This window comes from Camarhynchus parvulus, chromosome 1A (assembly GCF_901933205.1).
Source record: "Camarhynchus parvulus chromosome 1A, STF_HiC, whole genome shotgun sequence".
Classification (NCBI taxonomy): domain Eukaryota; kingdom Metazoa; phylum Chordata; class Aves; order Passeriformes; family Thraupidae; genus Camarhynchus; species Camarhynchus parvulus.
Window position 1 is genome coordinate 28,096,636 of NC_044586.1, and position 23,323 is coordinate 28,119,958.

Below are 23,323 nucleotides of genomic sequence, written 5' to 3' on the forward strand. Positions count from 1 at the left end.
TTAGAGATTTCAATGTTTAGACTAAAGTGAGAGACACTATGGTTAGAGACTGGATTAGATTATTGTTGGACACTGAATTGTGGGGATTTGTGTTGTGGATTGGACTTTGCTTCTGGAATTTTGCAGTTTTAGAAGGATGGGGCAGGAAAAAGAGCATAGCATGCTCCTATTTGTTAGTCTTATGTGGATTTTTTTTCTTAATTTAATTAAGAAAAGTATTTCCATTTTTTATTGTAAATGGATGTTCCACAGTTGTGAACCACTGCGGAGTAAATTTACATGACTTTCCATTCTAAGAACAGAGGAAATGACAGTGGAATAGGCAAATGTCATAAAAGGAGTTCTTCTAAGATAAAATGTAAACACTAAATTATTCTGTAGATCAGTTGACTTTTGCACTTTCTGAGAATATATGAACTTCAGGTTTTCAAGATCAATTGTACCACTGAATAAAGCTCTTTAAAACTAAACTAGGATTCAGTGAGATGGTCGTGTGCTAACAAAATGAAGGGAAGTTACATGTCATCCTTTCAGTCACTCAGGAAACAAATTTGTTGATTTTCGAAAAATATGTTGTTTGTTATGCTCTCTTAGGAAAGAAGCCAGTTACTTGTGTTCAGACTTGAGAGGGGTTTTTAGGCTTGAAAAAGAGTCCTGGCGCTAATTTTGTGACATGTACTTGAACTAGAGGAGAAAAACAAGGCAGCATTAAATATATTTAGCAAGAGTTTTTGAGGCAGTGAGGTTCAGTGTGCTAATTTTGGGATAAAAAAAGGCAACATCTAACAAGAGTCTTAAGTTTTAAATCCCTGGGAATCAAATACTTTTTATGGGTGCATGAGTTTGATAAGCACCTTGAGTGACAAGACAGCATTTCAGTGCTGTCATCTCCCAAAGATGTCCCAGTAAATCCTTAGGAAGACATACTTGCATTTGTATTCCACTGTATTTAACTGTGACATTTGCACCGAGTTCAGGGAGAAATTTTGAACACAGTAGTCAGATTCTCTTTTTCATGCACAGTGACACATTAACAGAAGCAGTTTGAGTAGATGTGATGGGACTTCAGCAGTTATGAGGGAATGAAATCCTCAGTGGAGATCTCACTTGACTAAAGTAATGGAGAAAATAGTACGAAAAAATTTAAAATGCTATCCAAAGAAGATGCTGTAAAATGTTCCTGCCACTAAGAAAGTATTCCCTACAAAATCTTCTGTAGCATCAAAGACACATTAAGAAGCTGATCCATTCTTCCACTTTGTGTCACAATGCCTTGTCCTCCACAGAGGACACTTTCTCAGACCATGGTGCCACATGGATCAGTGAAGTGATCCAAATAATTTTTTGGGGGGAAAAACCCACAACAAACAACTACATTATTTCACTGCCAGCAGAGAACATGCTCATGGAATTATACTTGGCAGTTTGTGAAAATTATCTCAGTTACATTAATCAGGAATAGGCTTAGAAACTGGCATAAGCATTGAACTTATAAAATGTCTCCAAAGTTGGCTTCCTAATTTAAACTATAAGTCTTTCATGTTTTACACACAATCATCAGTAGTTTATATCAAAATAATGTTTTTTGTGGGTGAAGTTAAAGACAGTGAGTGAATTCTGACTGTAAATGTTTTTATGCCTGCTAATGTACACTTACCTGACCAAATTTTAATACATTTAATAAATTTTCTAAGACTTTGGACTGTGGAAACGCAAATAACCTGCCACAAGTATACTGAAGCCTAAGACTTGTTGCAAAAGAGATGCTGTCATTCGAGTGCAGAGCACAGAACCAGCAGGGCCTATGTTTTGTGTTTGAAAACAAAACCACTTGTGTTAAAACTAAAAACTGTTGAGTGGAAGCTCAGACCACTAGACTTTACATTGAAATGGATATATTTCCACACTGTGAATTTGGCTGACACAGGTTTTTCTCAGCCTCATTCTCCTTTCAAGTTCAACACTACCAACTTAATTTTTCACTGCAATTCCTCTGCTCTGTCCCCTCCCCAAACCCCAGTTCCAACAGTGACAGCGTCCAGCAGCTCGGCCTCTCCATGTTTGACAGCTGCTCTCTGCTCATCGGCCAGCACTGGTTGCAGCACCGATGATGTCTTTGCCAGGTGCTTTTCCAAGTCCTGCCTGCTCTGACAAAGTACAATGGATCTATTTTTGCCTGCCCTGTGTAGCAGTAGCCTTGTGAAGGTCAGGGAGATGGTTTCTGCACCTTGCCTGCTCACAGTGGTGGCAGTAGTAAAGTTCGGCCAACACCCACAGCAGGGCAACCAAAAGTCTTTCCTCGAGCTCGTGCAGAACCAGGAGAAGGCACTGGGACAAGATGGAGAGGTGGAGTGGACACACGGATGAGACGATAGGTACACATTCCTTGCCGGCCTGCCAGGGTTGGGAAAAGCCAGGAGAGACAAGACTGTCAAGCTCTCCTCTGGCCATCGCCCGCAGTCTGCACGGGGTGAGATGTCACCTGCCCTGGCCCTTGACTCTTCATCCGGGCAGCTCTGGACTCCTCACTGCCGAGTCTTGGTAACTTTTCTCGCCGCACATCTTGTGACCTGTGTGAAACAAAGGACTGTCCGTAGACATTTCTATTATAAAGAGGCTTTTCTCCCTATCCTAAAGTTCTTTGTATCTTGCTGACCTTCACGTGCAAGCAGTAGGCAATTGTTATACGAATCCAGACTGCGCAGACTGGAAGCCAAACAGCAGACGGCACCCTTCAGCGGCCGCACGGAAGGACCGCAGGCGGATCCCGCTGCTGGTTCCGCTTCCGTCGCTGTGGCCAAGGGCGGCCGGGCGTGAGGCGGGGCGGTGGAGGCGGCGGCCCGCCCCAAGATGGCGGAATACGTGCAGGTGCTGAAGCGGGCGCTGAAGCACATCGGCGGCCACGGCGGCGCCCGCGGCGCCATCGTGCAGCTGCTCAGGTAACGCGGCACCGGCGCGGGCGGCGGGGCCTCCCCGCTGCGCCACCGCCGCCCCGCGGGGTCACCTTGACGGGCGGCCGGGCGGGGCTGGGCGTGAGGGGCGCTGCCCGAGCCGGGCGGTGCGGGGGCCGGGCAGGCCTCGGGGCGAGCCCGCTCCGCTCCGCCCCGCGCTCCGCCGAGGGCGGCGTGTCCCGGTCGGCAGCTCAGAGCGGTCCCCAGGCAGGGCCCGCGGCTGTTTTCTCTTCTTGAGGCACCTCGCAGGGTTCCTGGATGCTGAGCTGCCCGGGCCGGCTGTCCTGGTGTCCAGCCCCAGTCCGTAGTTTTGTTGGCACAGCCGAGTCTCTGCGGTAGCTGCGCTCAGTGCTTCTGTGTACACCGTCGTGCTCTTTGCTCTGGGTCACCTCAGGCTGGCTGTGGCTTTCGTGAACAGTACAAATCTGAAAGCCGTGCATCTGCTGAAATCCCGTGGTCTAAAGCAAGAGAATTACTTCATCTGCCTTAGTGGCTCTATTTCTTATAATTCGCTTCAAACTGGAGATCACATCTGCTTTTTGGGAGTGGATTGTCACCGCTGACCTATGCTCAGCTTTGGATGCCCGCCAGCCCCAGCGGCATTTAGTGCAAAATAAGTTGCAGCCTTTGTTTCCATTCATGTCTGAGTATTTTATTCCCCAACTACAGAACCTTGCACTTGTCCACATTAAAGTTTCTCCTGGTTTTTTTCCCATCACTCACATCTCATCTCTTTCTTGTGACAAGTATTTTCAACTGTGATACAGGATGCTTGGAGCTGCTCCCAAATGGGAGTGTCAGGTTTACAAAGGTACTCTTTTTTCATTCAGATCCTTGATGAAATGGAGGGTGGAAGTCTAAATGTATGTGATCCAAATTCAGCAGTGTCAGTAACCTGTGTTATCTTTATAGTTAGTCCTGGAAAAGTATTAGGATGTATCCAGTAAATGTTTTAGGCTTGACCACATGCTAAAATGCATTTTTAAATCAATATTGGGAAGTCAGGAATATGGGATAGGGGTGATTTGCAAATATAAAATTTCCTGCTATGTATTAAGGGCTTTCTTATCTTAGAACAAACAAGCCAAGCTTTCTGAGCCTTCCTGAGGGCTTCCCCCTGCCCATATGCATAATAATGGCCCTTTTTCTGTTATTTCTTGTGGCTTAAATTGATCAGTTTTGAAGAGTTAAACATAAAGTTTTACACAGGTGCTGATCAGGCCTCATCAGTATTTTCATATAATGGCTTTAGTTGCTGTTGAGCAGTAAGACAATACATGGTTTCCCTGGCTAGTGCTTTACTGCTATAATAATTGCTGTTTTCTGTCACACACTTACCCCCTCCCTCCCCCAGCTTGTTTCCTCCACTTTGTTTTCCTTCTCAGGCTGTAGCCATTACTCTGACAGTTCTCAAGAAGAAATGGAGGTGGGGAAATGAAAGTGTGGAAGAGTTTGAGTGTTAGGTGTCATCAGTGTCTCTTCCTAAGCATAGCTGAATAAATGTCTCCTCAGAGATCTTTTGTGAGTCTGAGAGTGCAGGCTGTGTTCACACCTTTCTACCACACAGCAGAAGAGGGCAGGCAAGACTGGAGGCAGTGCCTTGCTTTTTTTCCTCCAGAAGACTGAAGTTAGGTGTGCCAGGTGGGGAGGCACAGCTGATCCTCATAACCACACCAACCACAGACAGCTGCTGCCTCCTGCTCACCTTTCAAGCCATTAAATCATCCATCCCAGCTCAAGGAATAGGTTTGGTGTTTAAAGAGAGAGTTATCAAGGTGTCCTTTCTTGCAGCAGTTGATTTTAAGAAGTAATCACTGGTAACTGGAAAAAAATTGTTCACCCAAGTCAGGAGGCTCTTTCTCTGAATTTCCCTGCTTTTCTCTATATGTTTTCCATTGAAGCAGCTGCAGAAGATTTAAATGCTATGAAGTCAAATTACTAAAAGCCTTTGTGGCTGGAAATGTTCTCCTTACTTAAAATTCAGTGAAATTGGTTGGAAAATATTCTCAGGAAGCCATAAATACCTCTTAGTGTCTGATATTGGTATTCAGGGCATGAAGTCAGGACAAGGGCATGAGAACACTTGTAAGGAAGGGAGAGCAGCAGCGGAATGGCTCTTCTTTTCTGAAGCTGGGAACTCAGGCTTGTATAGTTGAGACAGAGATCTTTGAATGTTTCAGATGAACGTGTCAGAGAATTTCTGTGCCTGCCACCACAGAGGTTTAAAAGGAGTACTTGCTGCAACGATTGACAATTTCATGCACCCTGGGAGAAAAGACAACAAAAAAACTTCATCTGAGCACATTCCTCCTCTCACTTGGGATTTGAGAGTATGCATAATACTACAAAAAACTAAAACCTTTGAGAGGAAACTTTTCCCTATCTGATGCTGCCTGGAATTAATGTCAGTAAAAAGGAAAGCAAAATTGCAAATACTGAGGGAGAAGAGCACTTTGATTAATTTTAAGGTTTTATTACTAGAACATAAATCATAGGCTCAGTTTAATGATTGATTTCTACAATAATGTTAAAATTCATTCTCTGTAAAGAGTTGAAACTCATATATACCTTATCTGGGTCCATGAAAGTCTCACAGAGTTGCAGGGCGAATGCATGGATCTTTCACAATTATACAAAAGCAAGACAGTAACAATTAGAATTTAGGGTTTAGCTTGTATTTCCTTGGCAAGCAGCTGCAGTGGCCTAAAATACTATTACTATTCCTCTCTTGGAGGTTACTGCCCCTACAGACATGTGAGATCTCTTGTGCTGCTTCAGTGCTGAGCACTTGCAATGGCAATTCAGGCTGAAGTAGCAGCTGCTAATGGTTGAGAAGGATGGTAACATTTCTTACTAAGTGGATTAAGGGATGCCTCTGGGACTCCCACAGTATTTAGGGATTTGTGGGTGTTTAATGGTTACCTTGTAGAGTTACTTTATCTTCTAGTATAATGAGCTGTTAAATAAGTGAGAGTCCCCAAAAGCCTTTTTGCATGGCTTTTGTTGTCCTGTCAGTGGGGTGCATGTTAGGTGCAGGAATTGGTGACTGTTTTGCACTCCATAAGCTTGAATGGTTGGGTTTTTTTTTTAATATCTTTGCATACATGTGTACAGATTTTTACTAACCGTGAAGTAACCTCTGTAACAATTTCATTCTGAGAGGACACCAACTGAAACTGTTGTTTTGATAATTCACAGGGTCAATGATTTGAAGACTGGTAATCTGATAGGAATTGACAAATACGGAAACAAATACTATGAAGACAAAAGAAACTTCTTTGGTACGTGTGCTAATGTGAACACCTCCCAGCCAGCTGTGCAGCTCCCACATAGCTTGTGTGCTTTCTGCTAGTGAAATGCAACTTGCTGCCTGCCTGACTTCCCTGCACGTGTCTTGTGTGAGTCTTACACTTACAGAAATGCTTTGACAGCTTCTGTTTCTCTGTTGTATCCCTCATTTGCAAACACAGTCTATCTGAAATAATGAATATGGGATAAATATAAGCCAGTCATATGGTCTCTGTGTAGGTAAAGCTACACGATAATGTGATTGAGAGTTGAATTTGGTCCTTGACCTAAAGGCTGGTAGTTTAACAGGTGGGGAAAGAAGGAAAACTACCTTTAAAATTGCTTCACAGCTTTACTCACTTACATGATCACTTCAGGGCAAAGAGCACAGGTTGGCTTAAACTTACTATTACCTTAAGTAAAGGGATTTTAAATCAAGCTTCTAGAGTACTTAAAAAGGCAGCACCTAAAGCAACTCAGGTGACACATAAGCAATGACACACTGGCAGGCCAAGCTAACTGCTGATTGTAGGTTAACTTGGAGTGTAACCAGGGAAAACACTTGCTGGTTGACATTGCTTGGTAGTTTTGTGTAGCTGAAATTTAGTTTAGTCTTAGGTTATCAGTGGCAATGTCCTTTTGAAAAAGACTTCTCGTAACAGAGGGGAAAAAACCCCAAACCTGTTTCTCTGCCTGAAAATTTGGTAAGTTCTTATTTCCCATTATTTATACAATAGCCAATATTTCCTGCCTTGTGAGAGTTAGATTCGGTCATCTAAACTACAGTAACAGTGGAAATACAGAAGACTTGGAAAAATAAAAGCTGTGCTGGTTTAAAAATAAGTGCCCATTATGGTAGATATTATCACTCAACATGTTTTTCCTTGCTTTTCCTGAATTCTCTCCTTTATAAGCAAATAATTTATTCTTTCGCGCTAATGTGATATTTCTGTTTGTTTACTTAAGGTCGGCACAGATGGGTTGTATATACTGAGGAAATGAATGGCAAAAATACCTTCTGGGAAGTTGATGGAAGCATGGTGCCCCCTGAATGGTAAACTGTTTAGCTTAATAATGTGAACAGATACCAACTGTGCAATTGCTTTATATTTTCATATATTACAAAGCCGAAGGTGGAAAAAAAAGTTTTTATGGTCATAGCTGTCTTGCTATGACCAGAAGATTTCAGACTCATCACTTCTAGTATTGAACTGCATTCATGTTTATTGCTCGCTGTCCTGGCAGAGGCACTCACTGCTTTTTGGACTGAGAAAAGAATTTGGCCAGCCAGATTGAGCAGGTCAAAACAGTCTCCTAATTTTCTTTATTACTCGTGATTCCCTGTTAATGGTTTGGCAAAACCTTGGGCCACCAGAAGTAAAATATTTGTTATTTCCATCATAAGCAAGAATCTAAGGAACGTATGGCAACGGTGGAACAACATTCCTTAACCCACAGCCACTACCAGCATAATTGTTTCAATTTATATACACTGATGTGGTAGTAAACATTAAACTGCCAGGATGCTCCATATGTTGACTGCTACTTGACTATAATTTTTATAGAGGTTTTGTTTTCTGTTCATGCACTTCAGTAATAATTCTGTACAGCCTTGAGTTCCAGAAGGTCTCTGGCCACAGCTGTTGACCCTTTTTTTGTTTTTCTAGAAAACTCACACCACGTAAAGTAACCGTGCATACTAGTAAAAACAATCTCTGTGTAATTCTTAAGGAACAGGAATAGCACTTCAGCCACAAAGAGCAGAAGGTGACATCAAGGGAGAAGTGTTTGGGTAGACTGAGCAAACACTGATTTTTATTACTCCTGTGACAAATGTTCTGTGCCAAGGCTGGGATTGATCATAAAATCTCCTAAACTGTGGCTCTCACTGGAACATTTGAGGAGTGTGTGGGTAGACTCTCTAGCTGGTCAATTTTGTTTCAAGCTCTCCCAGCCTTATATTATGTTTAATGTGGTTAATGCTTTTTTCTGTCTTATTTGGTAAGAACTGAATGCCATTGTTTTTGGAAGTGACATTAGAATCTCCAACACCAGGATGTTCGTGCCTTGCTCTCTCCATAACTGTTGTTTGGTTCTGGTTGTTGTCCACTGTTAGACTGTGCTGGGTTTTAAGATTTTCTTTATTTTGAGGCACAGGTTTTGTTTCACAGAGGTTTTGGGTTTTATTTTGTTTTTCTTTGCTTGTGTTTATGGGATATTTGTTGCCTCTTTATAGACCTCAGTAAAGGGTTTCTTCCTGAGAATCAAAGTGATGTTTCAAGGGTTAAGTAGCTTGTTTACTTCACAGAAATCAATGAGGTAGAAAAACTTGTTTTCCTATCAATGTGGAAAAATTTCCTTTAAAAGAAGCAGTAAAGATTTCATTATTTTCAAGACTGGTAAGTGTAATGAGGCACAAAAGGGTGAACAGTCTTGTATTCCAAGGTATTTTTGTCAGGAAACCTTGTTGTGCAGTACCAGTCAGGTTTGTGGATTTGGGTTTTTTTTGGGGCAGGGGTGATAAGGAGGGGCATGGTGTTTCTTGCTGATAAATTTGTATGTCCCATGATAACATATGTTCATTCTTATGTAGGAATCCTAGTTTTGTGACACATCTAAATCACTGATGTATATTTCCATACAGACATCTTTAAAAATAGAAATATTTTCATTGGGAATAAATGCTGTCTTTTAAGACTTTTTAAAAATTATTATCTGGTGCTATACTGCCTTAAATTTTTAACATGGCATAGACTTCTGAATTAAGACTGACAATATTTTGTACAAGCTGCTGTCAGTGTAACACTAGAGTTGTGTGACAGGTAATGAGTGGTTATTTTGGACCTAGAAATCTGTTGGAAATAAATGAAATTGTGTGAAATTACTTACACTAACAAAGAAAGTAATTAATCCATAGTATAATAGTATGATACATGTTTGTCATCCTTGGCTCAGCTGGGAAGTATTTAAAGTACTGCTGTTAGAGGTGGGTGTGATCTGAATGCTTCTTCTAAACACTGATGTTTTTACTCTGGAATTCAGTTAATTTAGCTGAGCTCAGCTCAGTTCTGTGGGTATGCTGTTGTGTCCTCTTCTTGCAGTAAGTTCTGTGCCTTCAGGGTTGTAGAATGTGAATGATTGTTCAAGTACAATCAAGTGAAGCTCATTCAAAAAAAGCATTTTGGTATGTTGCAAAGTTCTGGAAACAACTGGAAGAAAATGCTACCCTTTACCTTCTCTCAGATATTAGAGAAAAAGGAAAAGCAGCAAGAAAACCACCTTATTTGAAATAACATCTTGTAATACCATTTTAGGAGCTACTGAGTATTTTCAGTGTTCTGAAATAGTTGATGTAATGTGTTCTGACAATGGATCGACTGAAATGGTACAGTCTAAAGGAAATCAGAGTGTTGTTTTGACATATGTCTACTCTCCAGGGAATCGAGACTGTTGCTTTTTAAAAATGTTTCCACACTAGAATATGTAGGCTTGTGGTTTATTCTGATTTAGTTGTTATTTCACTTCTTTTTTACTCTGGGTTTTCTTTTTTTGGCTCTAAAATCCAGATGTTGGTATCTACTTTGTTGGAGACAAGTTAATTAGATTTTTTAAAAATTTCTTTAATACTTGCCTTGGGAATGATGAATATTAATCTTCTTGTAATGCTTTACAAGATATTTTGACTTTTTTTTTTCTCCACACAAATTAATATTTTTCACTTTTAGACAGTGAGAGAAACCAAATACTTATTTTTGTCTCTCACTATTCAGTGTTGTTTGCAGGAACTCAGTGCTTCCATTTTTGAGCGCACTGTTGGGGTGTGCTCTGTGAATGTATAAACAATAGCACTTAAATCCGTTTATAGCAATGCCTGTGGGGACTCTGCTTAGTGTTTTCATGGATGTCTCCATTGCAGCATCACTAATCCTTGGCCTGTGTTTAAGCTATTTGTTTATTGTATTTCTGGTGTAATGTACTTTGGTTTGCATTTTGGCCAAATACTTTGAACAAACAAATTGACAACTGGTGCAAGTGTACATACTAGTTAAAAATAAATTGTTCTTTCAGTATGATCCAGTGGGGAAAGAAGAGCTGTAATTTGAGAATAGTTTTTCCTTTTGTGGGGACACTACATTTTGCCAGGACTGTCCTGTGTATTTGTAGTGTCTGTCCTTTAAGGTTTATTTACATATGATGCAAATCTGACCTCTTTGGGAGGAGCTCCAGGAGTGTTTACTTCATATAGTGAAGTATTGCAAATTTACCTTCAGTTTAATAGTCTGCATCCTCTTCAGTTGGTCTGACAGGGAGAAAGGTAGCACCACACACTTAAAGTGCCAGCACAGTAGAAAATGTAAGGAAATGTGCAATCTCCTGTAAAAATGCTGCTTTTCAAGCTTGCCTTCAAGGAAAACAAAACAGAAAGATTGAACAGAAAAAGAAGGGATTGGAAAAAGTCCATCCTTCTAGTAGCTTCACAATAAATTTGTGGGGGTTTATAGCTCAATTAAATGCTAATTTGGTGTTTTCAGGTAAATTGGATGCCATCTCATTGCTATGATGTAGTAACTTGCATGAGAAATTAAAGTTATCTCCCATGGTAAACAAGTAAACACATTTGTTATCCCTTTTTCCTTCTCTGCCCTATGACCTGAACCCACCTCTTAATTTCTCTTGTCTCATTGCGGCATGGTTAACGTGTGGCAAAAAGAGGATGTTAACAAGTTGGCAAACATGGTGAGCTGGCACAGGCTGTGCCTGAACCTTGCAGATGCACATATGGTAGTGGCTGCTGAGTTTGTGTAGCATCAGTTCTTGTTTGACAGCTTGTACATCACATAATTGGCTCCAGTCCCTTGGAGCTTCAGTTTGAAATCTACTTGCTTTGGAATATTTGTTAAAACTTTGGGAAAAAAATCTACATAGTCTTGAGAGCTTCTGAAGATACTTTCAGGTGTCTTTTATCCGTTTATGCAAGAGAAAGTGCAAAGGCTTTGCTGGCCTCAGTCTGCTTCCTAGTGACTGTTCACTGATTCAGGAAGCTGCTCCAGCCTCTTCAGAGCTGCTTGCATCCTCCTGATTTTTCTGTGCTCTGTGCAATTTGTCTGCTTCTTTGTAGGTTTTCAGTCATTAATTGCTTTTGAATCTTTTTTTTTTCCACGATGGATTTATAGGCAGAGTTTGTGTAGAAATCTGGCCATCTGCAGGATGTCATATCTCTTTATTCATGCTGTTCAGTCTAGTGCATGAAAAGCTTTTCTTGAGCATCTGGGGGTAGAGTCTGAGATTTCAGAGCTTCAAACGATTCTTTGAGGCAGGTGTCAAGGGGAAAGTCTTCCCAAAATAAAGTTTTCAAGATTTTAAGTGGAAAGTGGGAGCTTTTGTTTGAGAGAACAGACTCTGCCAACCAAAATGCTTTTGTAAGTCACATGTTGTGCTTCTAAAGGGACTCTTTTGTGACCAGGTTAAGCCCTGAAACTCCTAAATATAAGTGTAATGCATAGTAGATTGATTGTCTAAACAAACTTTTGAAATCTCTTCATGTTTTTCAATACCTGTGACTGTACTGGCATGTCTTATCAGTGAGCAAATTTATTTTTACTTTCCAGTGAGAAAATGTGATTCAAGGATTGGTTTTGCTGATCTATTTAAATATAAGCTTGGTTTCATGTTGATGTTCCAGAAAATCTTAAACCCAAAGATACTAATTACTCAAAAATGCTGTATTGTAAAAGCTTTTATTTGTTTAGTCTTTAGAAGCTGCAAAGCAATAGTTTAAATTACAGGTGAAGCTACTCTGTTAAATGCTGTTGTGAAACTTTTCTGATGTTTCAAGGAATGAATGTGTGACAAGCACACTTGTAATGACAGAAGTAGCAGACATCACACAAGCTTGGAATACAGCTGATTTTAGCTGAGCATTAATACAGCTCTAGTGCTGTGCTTGCTCCAGCCTGTCTTTCAGGGCCTTTGTAATGGAATTCTGTCTGACAAGTTTTTGTCCATCCTGGTGGCGTGCATGGCTCTTGGGGAGCATGAGGATGGAGAGGCACGATGACAGTGCCTAAATAGGGGTTTGTGTGCAGGATCCTTGTCCTCTGTTACCAGAAGCATCACTAGGTGACCATGTGTGTGCTCTGAGTTGTCTGTGTCATGGTTTAACCCCAGGCAGCTGCTTGTTCACTCCCCTTCCAGTGAGACTGGGGAGAGAATTAGAAGGGAAAAGACTAGAAAACTCACAGGTTGAGATAAGCACAGTTCAACAGGGAAAGGAGAAATTGCACACAGGCAAAGCAAAACAAGAATTCATTCACTGCTTCCCATGGGCAGGCATCTCCAGGAGAGCAGGGCTCCATCACGTATAATGGTGACTTGGGAAGATAAATATCATCAGTCCAAACATCTCCTTCTACCTCCTTCTTCCCCCTACTTTATATCCTGAGCATGATGCCATGTGGTACAGAATATTCCTTTGGGCCCTTGGGGTCACCTGTCCTGGCTGTGTCTCCTCCCAGTGTCCCATACACCCCTAGTCTCCCTGACAGCATGGCAGTACAAAAAGCAGAAAAGGCCTTGGCTCTGTGTGAGCACTGCTCAGCAGTAACAAAAACATCTCTGTGTTATCAGCCCTGTGTTCAGCACAAATCCAAACCACAGCCCCATAGCAGCCACCATAAGGAAAATTACCTCAGCCCAAAGCAGCACAGTCACATAAGAGTTAGATTTACTGTATTCATATCCCTTGCACATTGCAATAAGAGCCTTAATTTTTATTTTAAAAAAGAAAATTAAGTCTTCCCTGGCCAAAGCCAGCATATGTTACAGTAAGCAGTTTTGAAAAGCTGGGGCTCCTCTGGAGTGATCCCACAAAGCATTTTGAAATGCAGTCCTTGAGTCAGGATAAGCAGAATGGACTGTTCTTTTGCCCTCTCATGCCACAAACTCTGTTTCTATGTTATGGAGAGCTTGTTGGGCGTGAGCACAGAATCCCTCCTCTGTCAAGTTAGCTTTTTTGCAGTGTTTCTGCCAACCTTGATGCAGGCCATCACAAGACTTGTGATACCTGAGGTGATGTGAAGCACAGCAGCACAGAATTATTCTGACAGGTGAGAATCAGGCAAGAGAGTTCACCCAAGGTGAGAGCTTTGTGTGATGTGGCCAGAGCATTTCAGAGGCTGCTTAAAAACACCAGGGTTAAAATTGAGCAAGATTTAATCCTGTATCATCAGACCACATTGTGATTAGTGGGCTATGGGCCCACCTTTTTCCAGACAGAAATTGTTAGCCATTTATCTTTTTTTTTAGTAAAAGCAGTGCAAAGTGTACACTTTGAATGAGACCAGATTTACAAAGGAGAGCAGAGAGAGGAAAAGCATTATACACGTGTGTAACTTCCAAACTCCAAAGTGGATCATTTTTCCCACAGGAAGTTGTTCTTTGCCTCTGAATACAGTTTTTTTCTTCTTAGTTTTAGACGATCTTATGGTTCCATCTTATTTTATATTGAAGCCAGTTTCCTAGCAGCTCTTAGTCCTTCAATGTGTGGCTTTAGTTTGGGGGTTTTGTTTGGATTTTACTTCTAGAAAAATAACTTTAGGCTGACACTTCTTTTAAAGTGAAATTTTTGTACTAAATTTATAGCCAAAGTTGTGATTTTTTTTTTCTTTTTTTTTTTTTAATACATATCAAGAAGCAATTCGAAAAGATTACCAACCTTCTGTAGAGCTCTTTGGATTTAGAATATACCTGTCAGTTTATTTTTTACCACTTTTATCATGGTTTTGTTTTGCTGTATAAATGAAGTGTGCTGGATTTGTTGCTAAGGGCTGAAGATGGAATTTTTAGATTTTCTAGTAGAACTAGAAAAGAAGACTTCATATTTTTAGGTCAAGTCTTTGCAAAAGCTGATTAGCAGAAATCTCCTTAATTCTACCTCAGTAAAAAAATACATAAGCTTGCAAAAATGTCATAACCTTACTTTTGTCATAACTACACGCAGTATGAAGTACATGTAAACTGACAGATAATTAAAATGTAATTCATATTTGAAAGTTGCTTCAGGCACTGAAATAGAAAAGGGATGGAATCAATTCAGTTGGTCCATGCTGCAGTATTTCAGTAAATTGTTACGGAAAATGCTTTGCTTGATCATTACTGTTGCTTGCACAGAGAAAGACTGACATTTAGTTCATAGGTAAAGGCTAATCACTGGAATCACTTGGTAATTACCCTATTTGATTGGTATTAATCATTGTGTTGTGCAGGCAGTAAATATTTATGTGCTTGTTTTAGGTGTATTTACGTCGTTAATGTGTATCCCAAGTGGCAGCCTCATGTATGCTTTGAAAATAGCATGGAAATTGTTGTGCAGCGTAGGCTTCTGGTAATTGAAAACAAAACAAATCGCCATAACCTAACAAAGAAAAAGCCCAGGCAACAAAACCAAACGTCGTGGTTTTGTCATTTGTACTGCCTGCCTTAACCTGGCTGCCTGGTGAAGGCTGCACAAACGAGTGACAACAAACTCTGCCCAAATACTGACTGTACAAAGGAACAGGAAATTTGAACTTAGGTGTGCTTTCAGTTGCTGGGAGGCAGAACTGTTACTTATCAGTTATGCTTGTGAAACTAATTAAAATCAATATCCTGTTGTCTCATTCAAAGTCACACTGGATTAACACTATTTTTTTCCCTTCTCAGAATAAATACTTAGTGTCTCTTCAGAGGAGGACCCTTGGGAGTCAGGAGATAGGCTTGGTAGACATCCTGTGATGTTCCTTAATAATAATAATGTCTTTTTCCTCTTAAGGCATCGCTGGCTGCACTCAATGACGGATGACCCTCCAACTACTCATCCACCAGTCGCTCGTAAATTTATCTGGGAGAACCATAAATTCAATGTGAGTGGCACTCCTGAGCAGTACGTGCCTTACTCTACTACTCGCAAGAAGATACACGAGTGGATCCCACCTAAACCAGCCAGCAAGTAGCAACAGCAACAGCATGACTTGTCTCAGCTTGGGCTTTCAGTGTAAATTGTATTTTCACTGGTTTTCTTCGGAATAAAAACCTCCTATAGGAATTGTACTTTAGTTTATTGAATTGGGGGCAGGGAAACAAGTGAGAAAATTTTGGAAATAGGACAGAATACATAACAAGTCTTAATCTCATCAAGATATTGTGCTCTTTCTCATATTGTCAGTGTCCTGTCTTCACATAAGCAGCTATCTCTTTTTAGCATGGTAATCATTCCTGTGATAGTTACTCATACTTGTTTCATTCAGCAGAATACAAATGCACATTTGAAATACAGATTTCTCATCTTTAACATCATCCTTTTACTGTCTCTGCGTGGCAGATAATGTACTCTTCACGTACTATTTTGGGAAGCCATCTCTTTAAATTTTCATAAGACAAGTTAGAATAGCTTGACCAGTCAGGATTATAGTTTTCATTCATAAAGTGTTCCTAAGTATATGCATGAGTATGAAAACACATTGCTATGTTCCAGTATGGGATGAAACTTAATATCAAATTTGTCAGACTACATGAATCAAATGACATCTCACCCATAAGGGAACTCAGCCATAAGAAGAGGGTCCTCTGTCACAAAAATCTCTTTTGCTGTGCAGGTGCATTACAAGATGTTCTCATAAGGGTTTGAGATGGACTGTTTGCTCTCTTGTGTCAAGATTTTTAAAGGTCTTTGGAAGTTCAATGTCGCACACCTTTTTAGGAGGTTGAGAAGTAAAATGTGCCAGAACACAGTCTCAAAAATATGAAGCTGGCAAGTTCATGTTTGAAAGAGAGTTGGTTGGGGCTGTGGCTTTTTTTTGTATCTTGCTAATGGTTGACTTTTATTACAGTCTGCTTATGTGTTTTAGCCAAGTTTGCCCTCTCCACAAGGCTTCCTGTACCTGATGCTCTACTCTGTGGATAACTGATGGGAGGTGTGCCCACCCAGCCTCTCATTCACCCCAGCATCTCAGCTGGTTGGGGAAGAAAAGAGAAACTTCATGGGTTGAGAAAGATGGGAAGAGTGCTTGCCAGTTACCATTGAGAGCAAAAGAGACTTTAATTTATTGCCAATTAAAACTGCATAGTAAGAAACAAAGTCAAAAACTGTAAAACACCAGCCTCCCTTCCCACTACTTCACACCTTCACTCCTGACTCCTCTGCCTCCTGCTCAGGGAGTGGTGGTCAGTCTGTAACAGCTGTTGTGGGCTCTGCTGTTCCTGCCCCTGCTTCAGCCTAGCTCCTCTTCATGAGCTGCAGTGCTTTTGGAATAAAGCCAGTATGGCTTTTCCACAGGCTGTGGGTCCTGTTGGGAAAAGCCTGCTTGCTGCTCTGGATTCCTCCTGGGGCTGCCAGGAATCTCAGCTCTGGCAGCACCTCCTCACCCTCCTCCTGCTTTCAACTTGGTGTTCAGGTGACTGCTGCCCACTTCTTCCCCCCTTCCATCCTCTGCCTGTGCAATATTCTTTTGCCCCACCTCAAATCCTCTTTCCCAGAGGTGCTCCTGTGTGGCAGCTGGACTGAGCCCTGCCCTGTGGTGTATTGGCTGCATGCAGCACAGGGCAGCCCTGGCCTCTCCCCACAGAGGCTCCTTATTACATCAAATTCTGGATTCATTGTTAAAGGTGGGGTTTTTAGCTTCAATTTCTTCAAATTAGTTCTAATCTTTAAATTAGTAGGAAGTAGCACCAACATCCCTACCTATCTAATTAGAAAAGGATAATGTTTAATTTACTTTAAGTCAGCAAAAGCACTGGGCACAGCTGAAAAGCAATTTGTACCATACTGAGTAGCATAAGTGGAAAGGACTTGTTTGACATTTTTATCTTGATGGATTATTTGACCTTAGGAACAAAGTTTGCCCTGCTGCCAATGGAGAGCTTCATCACTAACACTCATCTATACAAGTCCTGTGGGCTCAAACACAGGTAGAGCAATTAACTCCTAATATTTTTTTGCCTCTATTTCTCCTTATGAGTTTTTTTACCAATTTCATTCCTCTTCCTTTGTCCTGTGGCTTTTTGAACTGCATCTTAAACACATCAGGAGGTACATTTGGGAATGAGATTCTGTACTTGGGGGATAGGCAGTAACTCTTCCTGCACGTTCCATGCTGAAAGGAGAGATCTCAGCCTGTTTGTCATTTTGCTGTCATCTGGAACAGAAACGTTGAGGTAGCAAACAGTTCTGAACAGCTGTGTGTGCAGCAATGCTACATAGAAAGAGAAAAATGAGCATGTCCTCCAGGCCTGCAAGCAAGTCTAGGACTCAGTAGCTTGGTTTAGAAAATATCATCAATCCCATTTCTGGAGAGGACAGAAACCTGCTCATCCTGCTTTAACCAGCAAATGCTGGATTTTAAATGCAAAATTTCAGTGACATCTCTTGTAGCATTGGTCCTCCAAGGTAGATTGCACAAGGTATATACAGTAAATAAAGCATATGCAGAAGAATCAGTGGACTTCTGCTGGGCTTTCTGCAAATGCTTCTGCAATTCACTCTTCTTATCAGCAACCTCATTCAGTTATGGAAGTTCACCTTTGCTCATGACATCTGCCTCAGTATTCAGGTTCAGTTCTTTCTGGTCTGAATGACATTTTGAATGCCAAGCTGGCCAAATGTCACAGCAGTGTTTTCAGGCAAGTGCAACCAAAGCACTGACAGAAATATTCCCCTTGCACTAAATGTGAGTATTAAAAGAACCACATTTCTGATATGGGAACAGACTCATTAAGAACACAGGTACCTCTTCCAGGAGCAGCAGCTGAAACCCACTTTTTATTTTGAAATTGTGCCTGTACTTTCCACATCCCCAGTGTCCTGAGCAGCCCTTTGCTGTAGCTGCTTGCAGGCTTTGCTGTGCCCCGTGCATGCTCAGCCCCGTGTGTTGGCACAGTGCCCTTCCCTCCATGGGGCATTGCATCCTGCCTCCCTGCTTCCTCTCAGCATGGCTGCACCTCTCTGCCCTCTCAGCTGAAACTGCCCAGGACATGTTGGAGCACAGAACAGTGGTGAAAGGAGCTTCAGGAGACCATCCCACAACCATTCCAGCTACAGCAAGAGGAGAAATCTTCGACAGGCAGGGACATCCTAGGGCATTTAAGGATGCTGAAAGGAGAGAGCAGGAGGGCTTGTCACTTCCTGCCCAACTGGTGCCATGCTACTGACTCCTGCACTGCACACTGTGCCTACCTGGCTCTTTGAGGGCACACTGAGAGCATTCAGATATTCACCAACTCATATTTCTATGTCATCTAACCTCAGGCTTCAGGTTTTGGGATATTTCCTGCTAAAGCTGGTGTTGGAAAGCAGTCTTGATTGGAATTACAGGGGCAATTTTTTTGCATTGAGCTGAAAGTCATCAGCCCCAAAAGCTGAAGTACCAGTTTTCCACAGCTGTGATGCATTCAGAGTGAAACCTTTGATTTACTAATTCCTTGGGGCCTATTATTCTGATGGCAGCTGGTAGGGAGAGAGGGAACAGATCCTTGCCTTGCTCAGAGGTTAAAACCTGCAAATCTAAAGGCTCTGCTTTCACATGGTGCTTACAAGGAGTGTACAAAAGTGGGAACTTCAAGGTGTGGGCGAAAGTGGCAGCCTTTAAATGGCGCTCCGGGTTCCTCACACAAATCCCACAGTAGGAGCTGGATTGCACTAAGGGGAGCCTATCTCCGTGCAAGCTATCAGAGCAGCCTGTGTCAGTGGGGAAGGGCCCAGCAGGTGTTGAGTCCTGGAGACCTGCTGGGCTTTGAACACCATCCTCTGGTTGCCAAGCAGAGCAAGGCTCTTGTGCCAGAGCTGATGCTGACTTCCCTCCAGCATGGGAAGGGGAGTGCTCTGCTGTGTGCACCATACCCAGCTGCCAGCAGGACCATGCTCAACCTGCAGAAGAAATCAGAGCTGCCAGAGACTTCCCTTTGCTGAAGGGCCAAAACCAGGTCTGGCTATTTCCTTATCTTTTTTAATCACTTGAACCCATGCAATGTCATTTCCCATGCTGATGAATTTTGCAGGTGGTCGTAGCTTTGTTCACAGGCAACAAACATAAAGGGCAGAATTGAACCAGGATCTTGAGGGAAAAAAGCATTGTTTTCAAAATATACATATGTAATAATCATGTATGAGAGGATTTGGTTTTTTGAAAAAGCACTTTAAGACTTAGATTTATACATCTGCTCTTTGCTTATTTGGTTTTAAATATTATCAGAGTATAAAAAAATTACAACAGGAATTAATGTACTCCAATCAAGTTCTGTATACACAAATGGGCATGAGTACATCGGTAGGAAAAGAAATACCACATTTAGCATCAAGATTATGTTTAGGTGGAAATTTCCATTACTAAGTTTCCAACAAAGAATGCTATACTTTCTTAAAATCAAATTATATAGAAGTGTAATGCTAGTTCAAAACTCATATTCAAATCAAAATTTCTCACTTGCTAATTAAAATAATGAATTTCTTCATTTAAGTTTGTTTATCCTGCACTATAAACCAAAAAAGGCAGAAGAGATTAAGCAAGAATTTTTGTTTGTGTGCATGACTGAAAAAAAAAATAGTGGCTAATTTTTGCCTGGGAATTTAGAGCAGGAACAATGATCATTGGACAGCTTCACAAAATGCTTCTAAAATCAAAATTGTTCTGGAATTTGTTTCCATTAAGAAGGATATGCAGAAAACTGAATTTTTAGGAGCCTAGCTTTTTCTTTATGTAAATTACCCCAAAACTACATTATTATTTTAGTGTAATTTAATCTCTGAAACAATGACAGAGTTACAAAATCTATTTTAATGATCTGTAGTATTATTAGCATTACTTAAACCACAACTCAAAAGATTTTTGTTTTTCATTGATTTATACTGCTAGAATTCATGTCTATTTCATTCTCTTTGTCTATGATGTAATTTTTTTCCCATTCCTCTAATGGACTACTCAATTTTTCCCTGTGATATTTAAATACTAGTTTTAGGGTAAGTGGTTGTAGGACTGTTTTATATCCTTCATAGCCCAAAGGATTTTTAGTTAATGGAATAACAATATCAAAACACAGCTTGAATGTAACAGATGAAGTCTCACATGGTCGAGCATTTAGACACAGGCCTATTAATAGTTTGTTTTTTGAGGGTAACCATCCATAAAAAATCCAGTGAGGCAAAATCAAATTCAGCAATATGTGTGTGGCACTTTCCCTGTGTCTGACAGTGGCCAGAGAAATCAAGAAAATCATATAATGTTTTAATTTGAAGCAGCTGTGTTAAAAGAGAGGATTTATTTACCTTGGATGTTGGGGAATTCATGGATCTGCTAAACTTTCCAAAAAAAAAAAAAAAGAGATAAATGTTTGACCCTCAGACACACCTGACTGGCCTGCAACACAGCAGCAAGATCCCTGTTGGCACAAGAAGGACATTTTTGTTATTTGGCATATCTTCACTTGACCTTGAACATCTTCAGTCTGACCTTCACATCTCTCTGGGACCCAGCCTAGGATGGCTTGGTGCACTCAGCACAAGCCCTCTCTGCCTCTGACAGAGGACGTCACCTCTGAATCTCAAACTGAGCCTTGGCACCACGGGTCTAAATCAGGTGCCCACTCTGGCAGCGCTTTTGGCCTTCTGCATATAGCAAAGCTTCATTTCTGGATGTCTGGGCCCCAGAGAGCCCATTAATAATGTGAACCTAAAGCAGAAGAGCTAGTCTGGAAATAGAAACAGAGGCCAACAAGGGATTTGCACTACCTTTCTTCTCATGGGCAGGGCAGGGCAAGATGCTGGGGCAGGGCAAGATGCTGGTGGTACCAAGGGCTCTGCCCAGCACCTGGAAGTCACGGTGCCTATCTACCACCAAAATCTACCTGGCTTTCCTTTAACTTCTGCTATTTAGTTTGCATTCCCCTCCAGTGGAATCTGGTTGCATTTTTATAAATAAGATTTTTCAGTTTGAGTCTCTCTGTCCTGGAGTGTTGTTGCTGTAAATACTGACAGCAAAAGTTAATTTGTGTTTTATGAACTTGAAATTCTTTCCAACAGACTTCAAATGATAGACTTCAAATAATTTCTGATTGATTTTTTCTGATTGATTTTTTCCTTCAAAAAATTCCTTACGCATCTGTTAGTCTTTGAGTTTTTAAAGCTTCGATTAGCCATTGAAGTTTAGGATTTTTGAAAAGCAGCAACAGAAGCTGATATTTCCAAGATCACTTCAAACTGCAGCAAATAGCAACATATCTTTTGACACATTTTAAAGGACAGAACTTGAGAGGGCAAAAATTAATTCAATACCCAACTATCACTTGCTGTAACCAATTATGAGAGCTGAATGAAGAATTAAATTGATCATGGATATTTTTAGTTTGCACTCATCAAAGTGGGTTGCAAACTTGCAGTCAGTCACAGGCAGGTGCATGGGTGGGTGCTCTGGGCTGGGGAGCCAGCGCTGGCTGCAGGCAGGGCTGTGCCTGCCCCAGCAAGGGCTGCTCAGCAGACAGCAACACTGGGCCCTGCTCAGCACCAGGGCTGTCTGCTCTGCTCCTCTGCAGTTCTCTGGGGTTGTTTACATCTGTAACAACAAAACACAGGCACAGAGATTAATCCCAAGTCTAAGGTCCAGCTTTGCACAGTGACTGGGGAATTATGTTACCCACTGCAGCTGGATCTGTGTGCTGCCCCTGCTGTGGCTCACACAAGTCCGCAGTAACCACTCCCCCACAAAGCACAAAGATGGGAAGTGGATACCTGGCTCTGTTTACCCTTCACCCCCAACAAATCTGTCCTCCTGGCAAGGTGCCAGCCCCTCACTTGGATCCAAACAATTGTTAGAACATCTATCAACTCTGTGCTAATAACAGCCTTCCTCCTCAGAGCTGGAAAGCTTCTCCAAAGCACAGTCCTCTCTGCTGCTCGCCACTCACCACTGCAGCTTACAAAAGAAAGGACAGCAAGTAACTGCTGTGCAACTCACCCCCGTAACAGCCACCTTAGAGCTACAGGGGGCTGGCAGTAGCCCTGCCCCCTACTCACCCGTGCTATGGCTGCAGGCTTGTGTCTGGCAGCTGAAGAAAAGCACAAACTGGTTTTCAAAAAGCAAACATCAGAAACAGTGAATGTGTCCATCATGGTGAAGCACTGACTGGATGCTCCAAGCCCAGCCTGTGAGGGCACTGATGTATCTGCAAAAGAAAAGGAGTGAGCAGCAATTAATCTGTGTTGTAGGACTTGTCTAACTACATTTAGTAAACTTCATTTCTTTTAAAGCCCAAGTGGGTTCTTATCTGTGCTTGTAGCTCCCATTAATCAGGATTGTAATTGTTGTTTGTACTCAGCGACAGGGAAATGCAAGCCATGATCGACCATCCATTTGTCTAACTCCACACTGGCCAAAATGAGCACCCTCATGTCACAGCCCATGATTCCACAGTATAATTACCATTGTGCTCTGCAATTAACAAAATAGCATTTGTTACAGAAAGATATGAAGGGAAAAAAACCACTTGTACCACCGCCCTAAGCTGCCTAGAATCAAGTGTTTAAAAGTACTTTCGACTAGCACCAGTGTCTTATTATTCCTAAAGGGCTTTCAGAGAAGACATCAGCAGGCATTTAGATAATTTCTGAGCTTGTCAGTGTTAACATGGAGCTGTGAGTGAATTTGTAGGACTATTTGTCCTTCTTTCTGTCCTCCCCTTTCTGTCCATCCCCTCTGCCTCGGTTAAAATAGCATTTAAATAAGAATTATCAATTAAAATAAACTGTTCTAAGAAAGACAGTAACCTCCTAAATAAGGTTAATAAACACATGCTCATTTATATAGGCATGTTATACAGGAATATTTGTGCTTATCTCATGAGTTTGCTTAAGCCTGTAATTGTCTTTTGGTAGCTATTTAGCTTTTATGTATCTTAAGTCTACAGGGGACCCCTTCTCACCTCCAGCATTGCCTGAAATTCCCACTTCTCTTATTTTAATCCCCAAAAGCCATGCCACAGTAGGTCAAGAAAGCCCAGGCACGTGTGTTGCATAAATGTTTTGTCTTTGCATTTTACTGAAGCCTCTAAGAGCCCTGAAAACT

General features: G+C 41.4%; 1 protein-coding gene across 1 annotated transcript; it reads left to right on the plus strand.

Moving 5' to 3' along the window:
• The first annotated feature begins 2,792 nt into the window (after window positions 1-2,792).
• Window positions 2,793-15,321, plus strand: NDUFA12 (NADH:ubiquinone oxidoreductase subunit A12). Its single transcript, XM_030960121.1, has 4 exons — window positions 2,793-2,939; window positions 6,150-6,232; window positions 7,206-7,293; window positions 15,049-15,321. Exons 1-4 carry the CDS (start codon window positions 2,851-2,853, stop codon window positions 15,227-15,229), a joined length of 441 nt encoding a protein of 146 aa, XP_030815981.1. The 5' UTR covers window positions 2,793-2,850; the 3' UTR covers window positions 15,230-15,321.
• Window positions 15,322-23,323: the final 8,002 nt, after the last annotated feature.

Excerpts from the sequence above, each read along its gene's own strand:
- NDUFA12 (XM_030960121.1), top strand. The coding sequence starts at position 2,851 with ATGGCGGAATACGTGCAGGTGCTGAAGCGGGCGCTGAAGCACATCGGC. Across the intron at positions 6,233-7,205 it reads AGACAAAAGAAACTTCTTTG|GTCGGCACAGATGGGTTGTA; the intron begins GTACGTGTGCTA and ends TGTTTACTTAAG. Across the intron at positions 7,294-15,048 it reads AGCATGGTGCCCCCTGAATG|GCATCGCTGGCTGCACTCAA; the intron begins GTAAACTGTTTA and ends TTTCCTCTTAAG.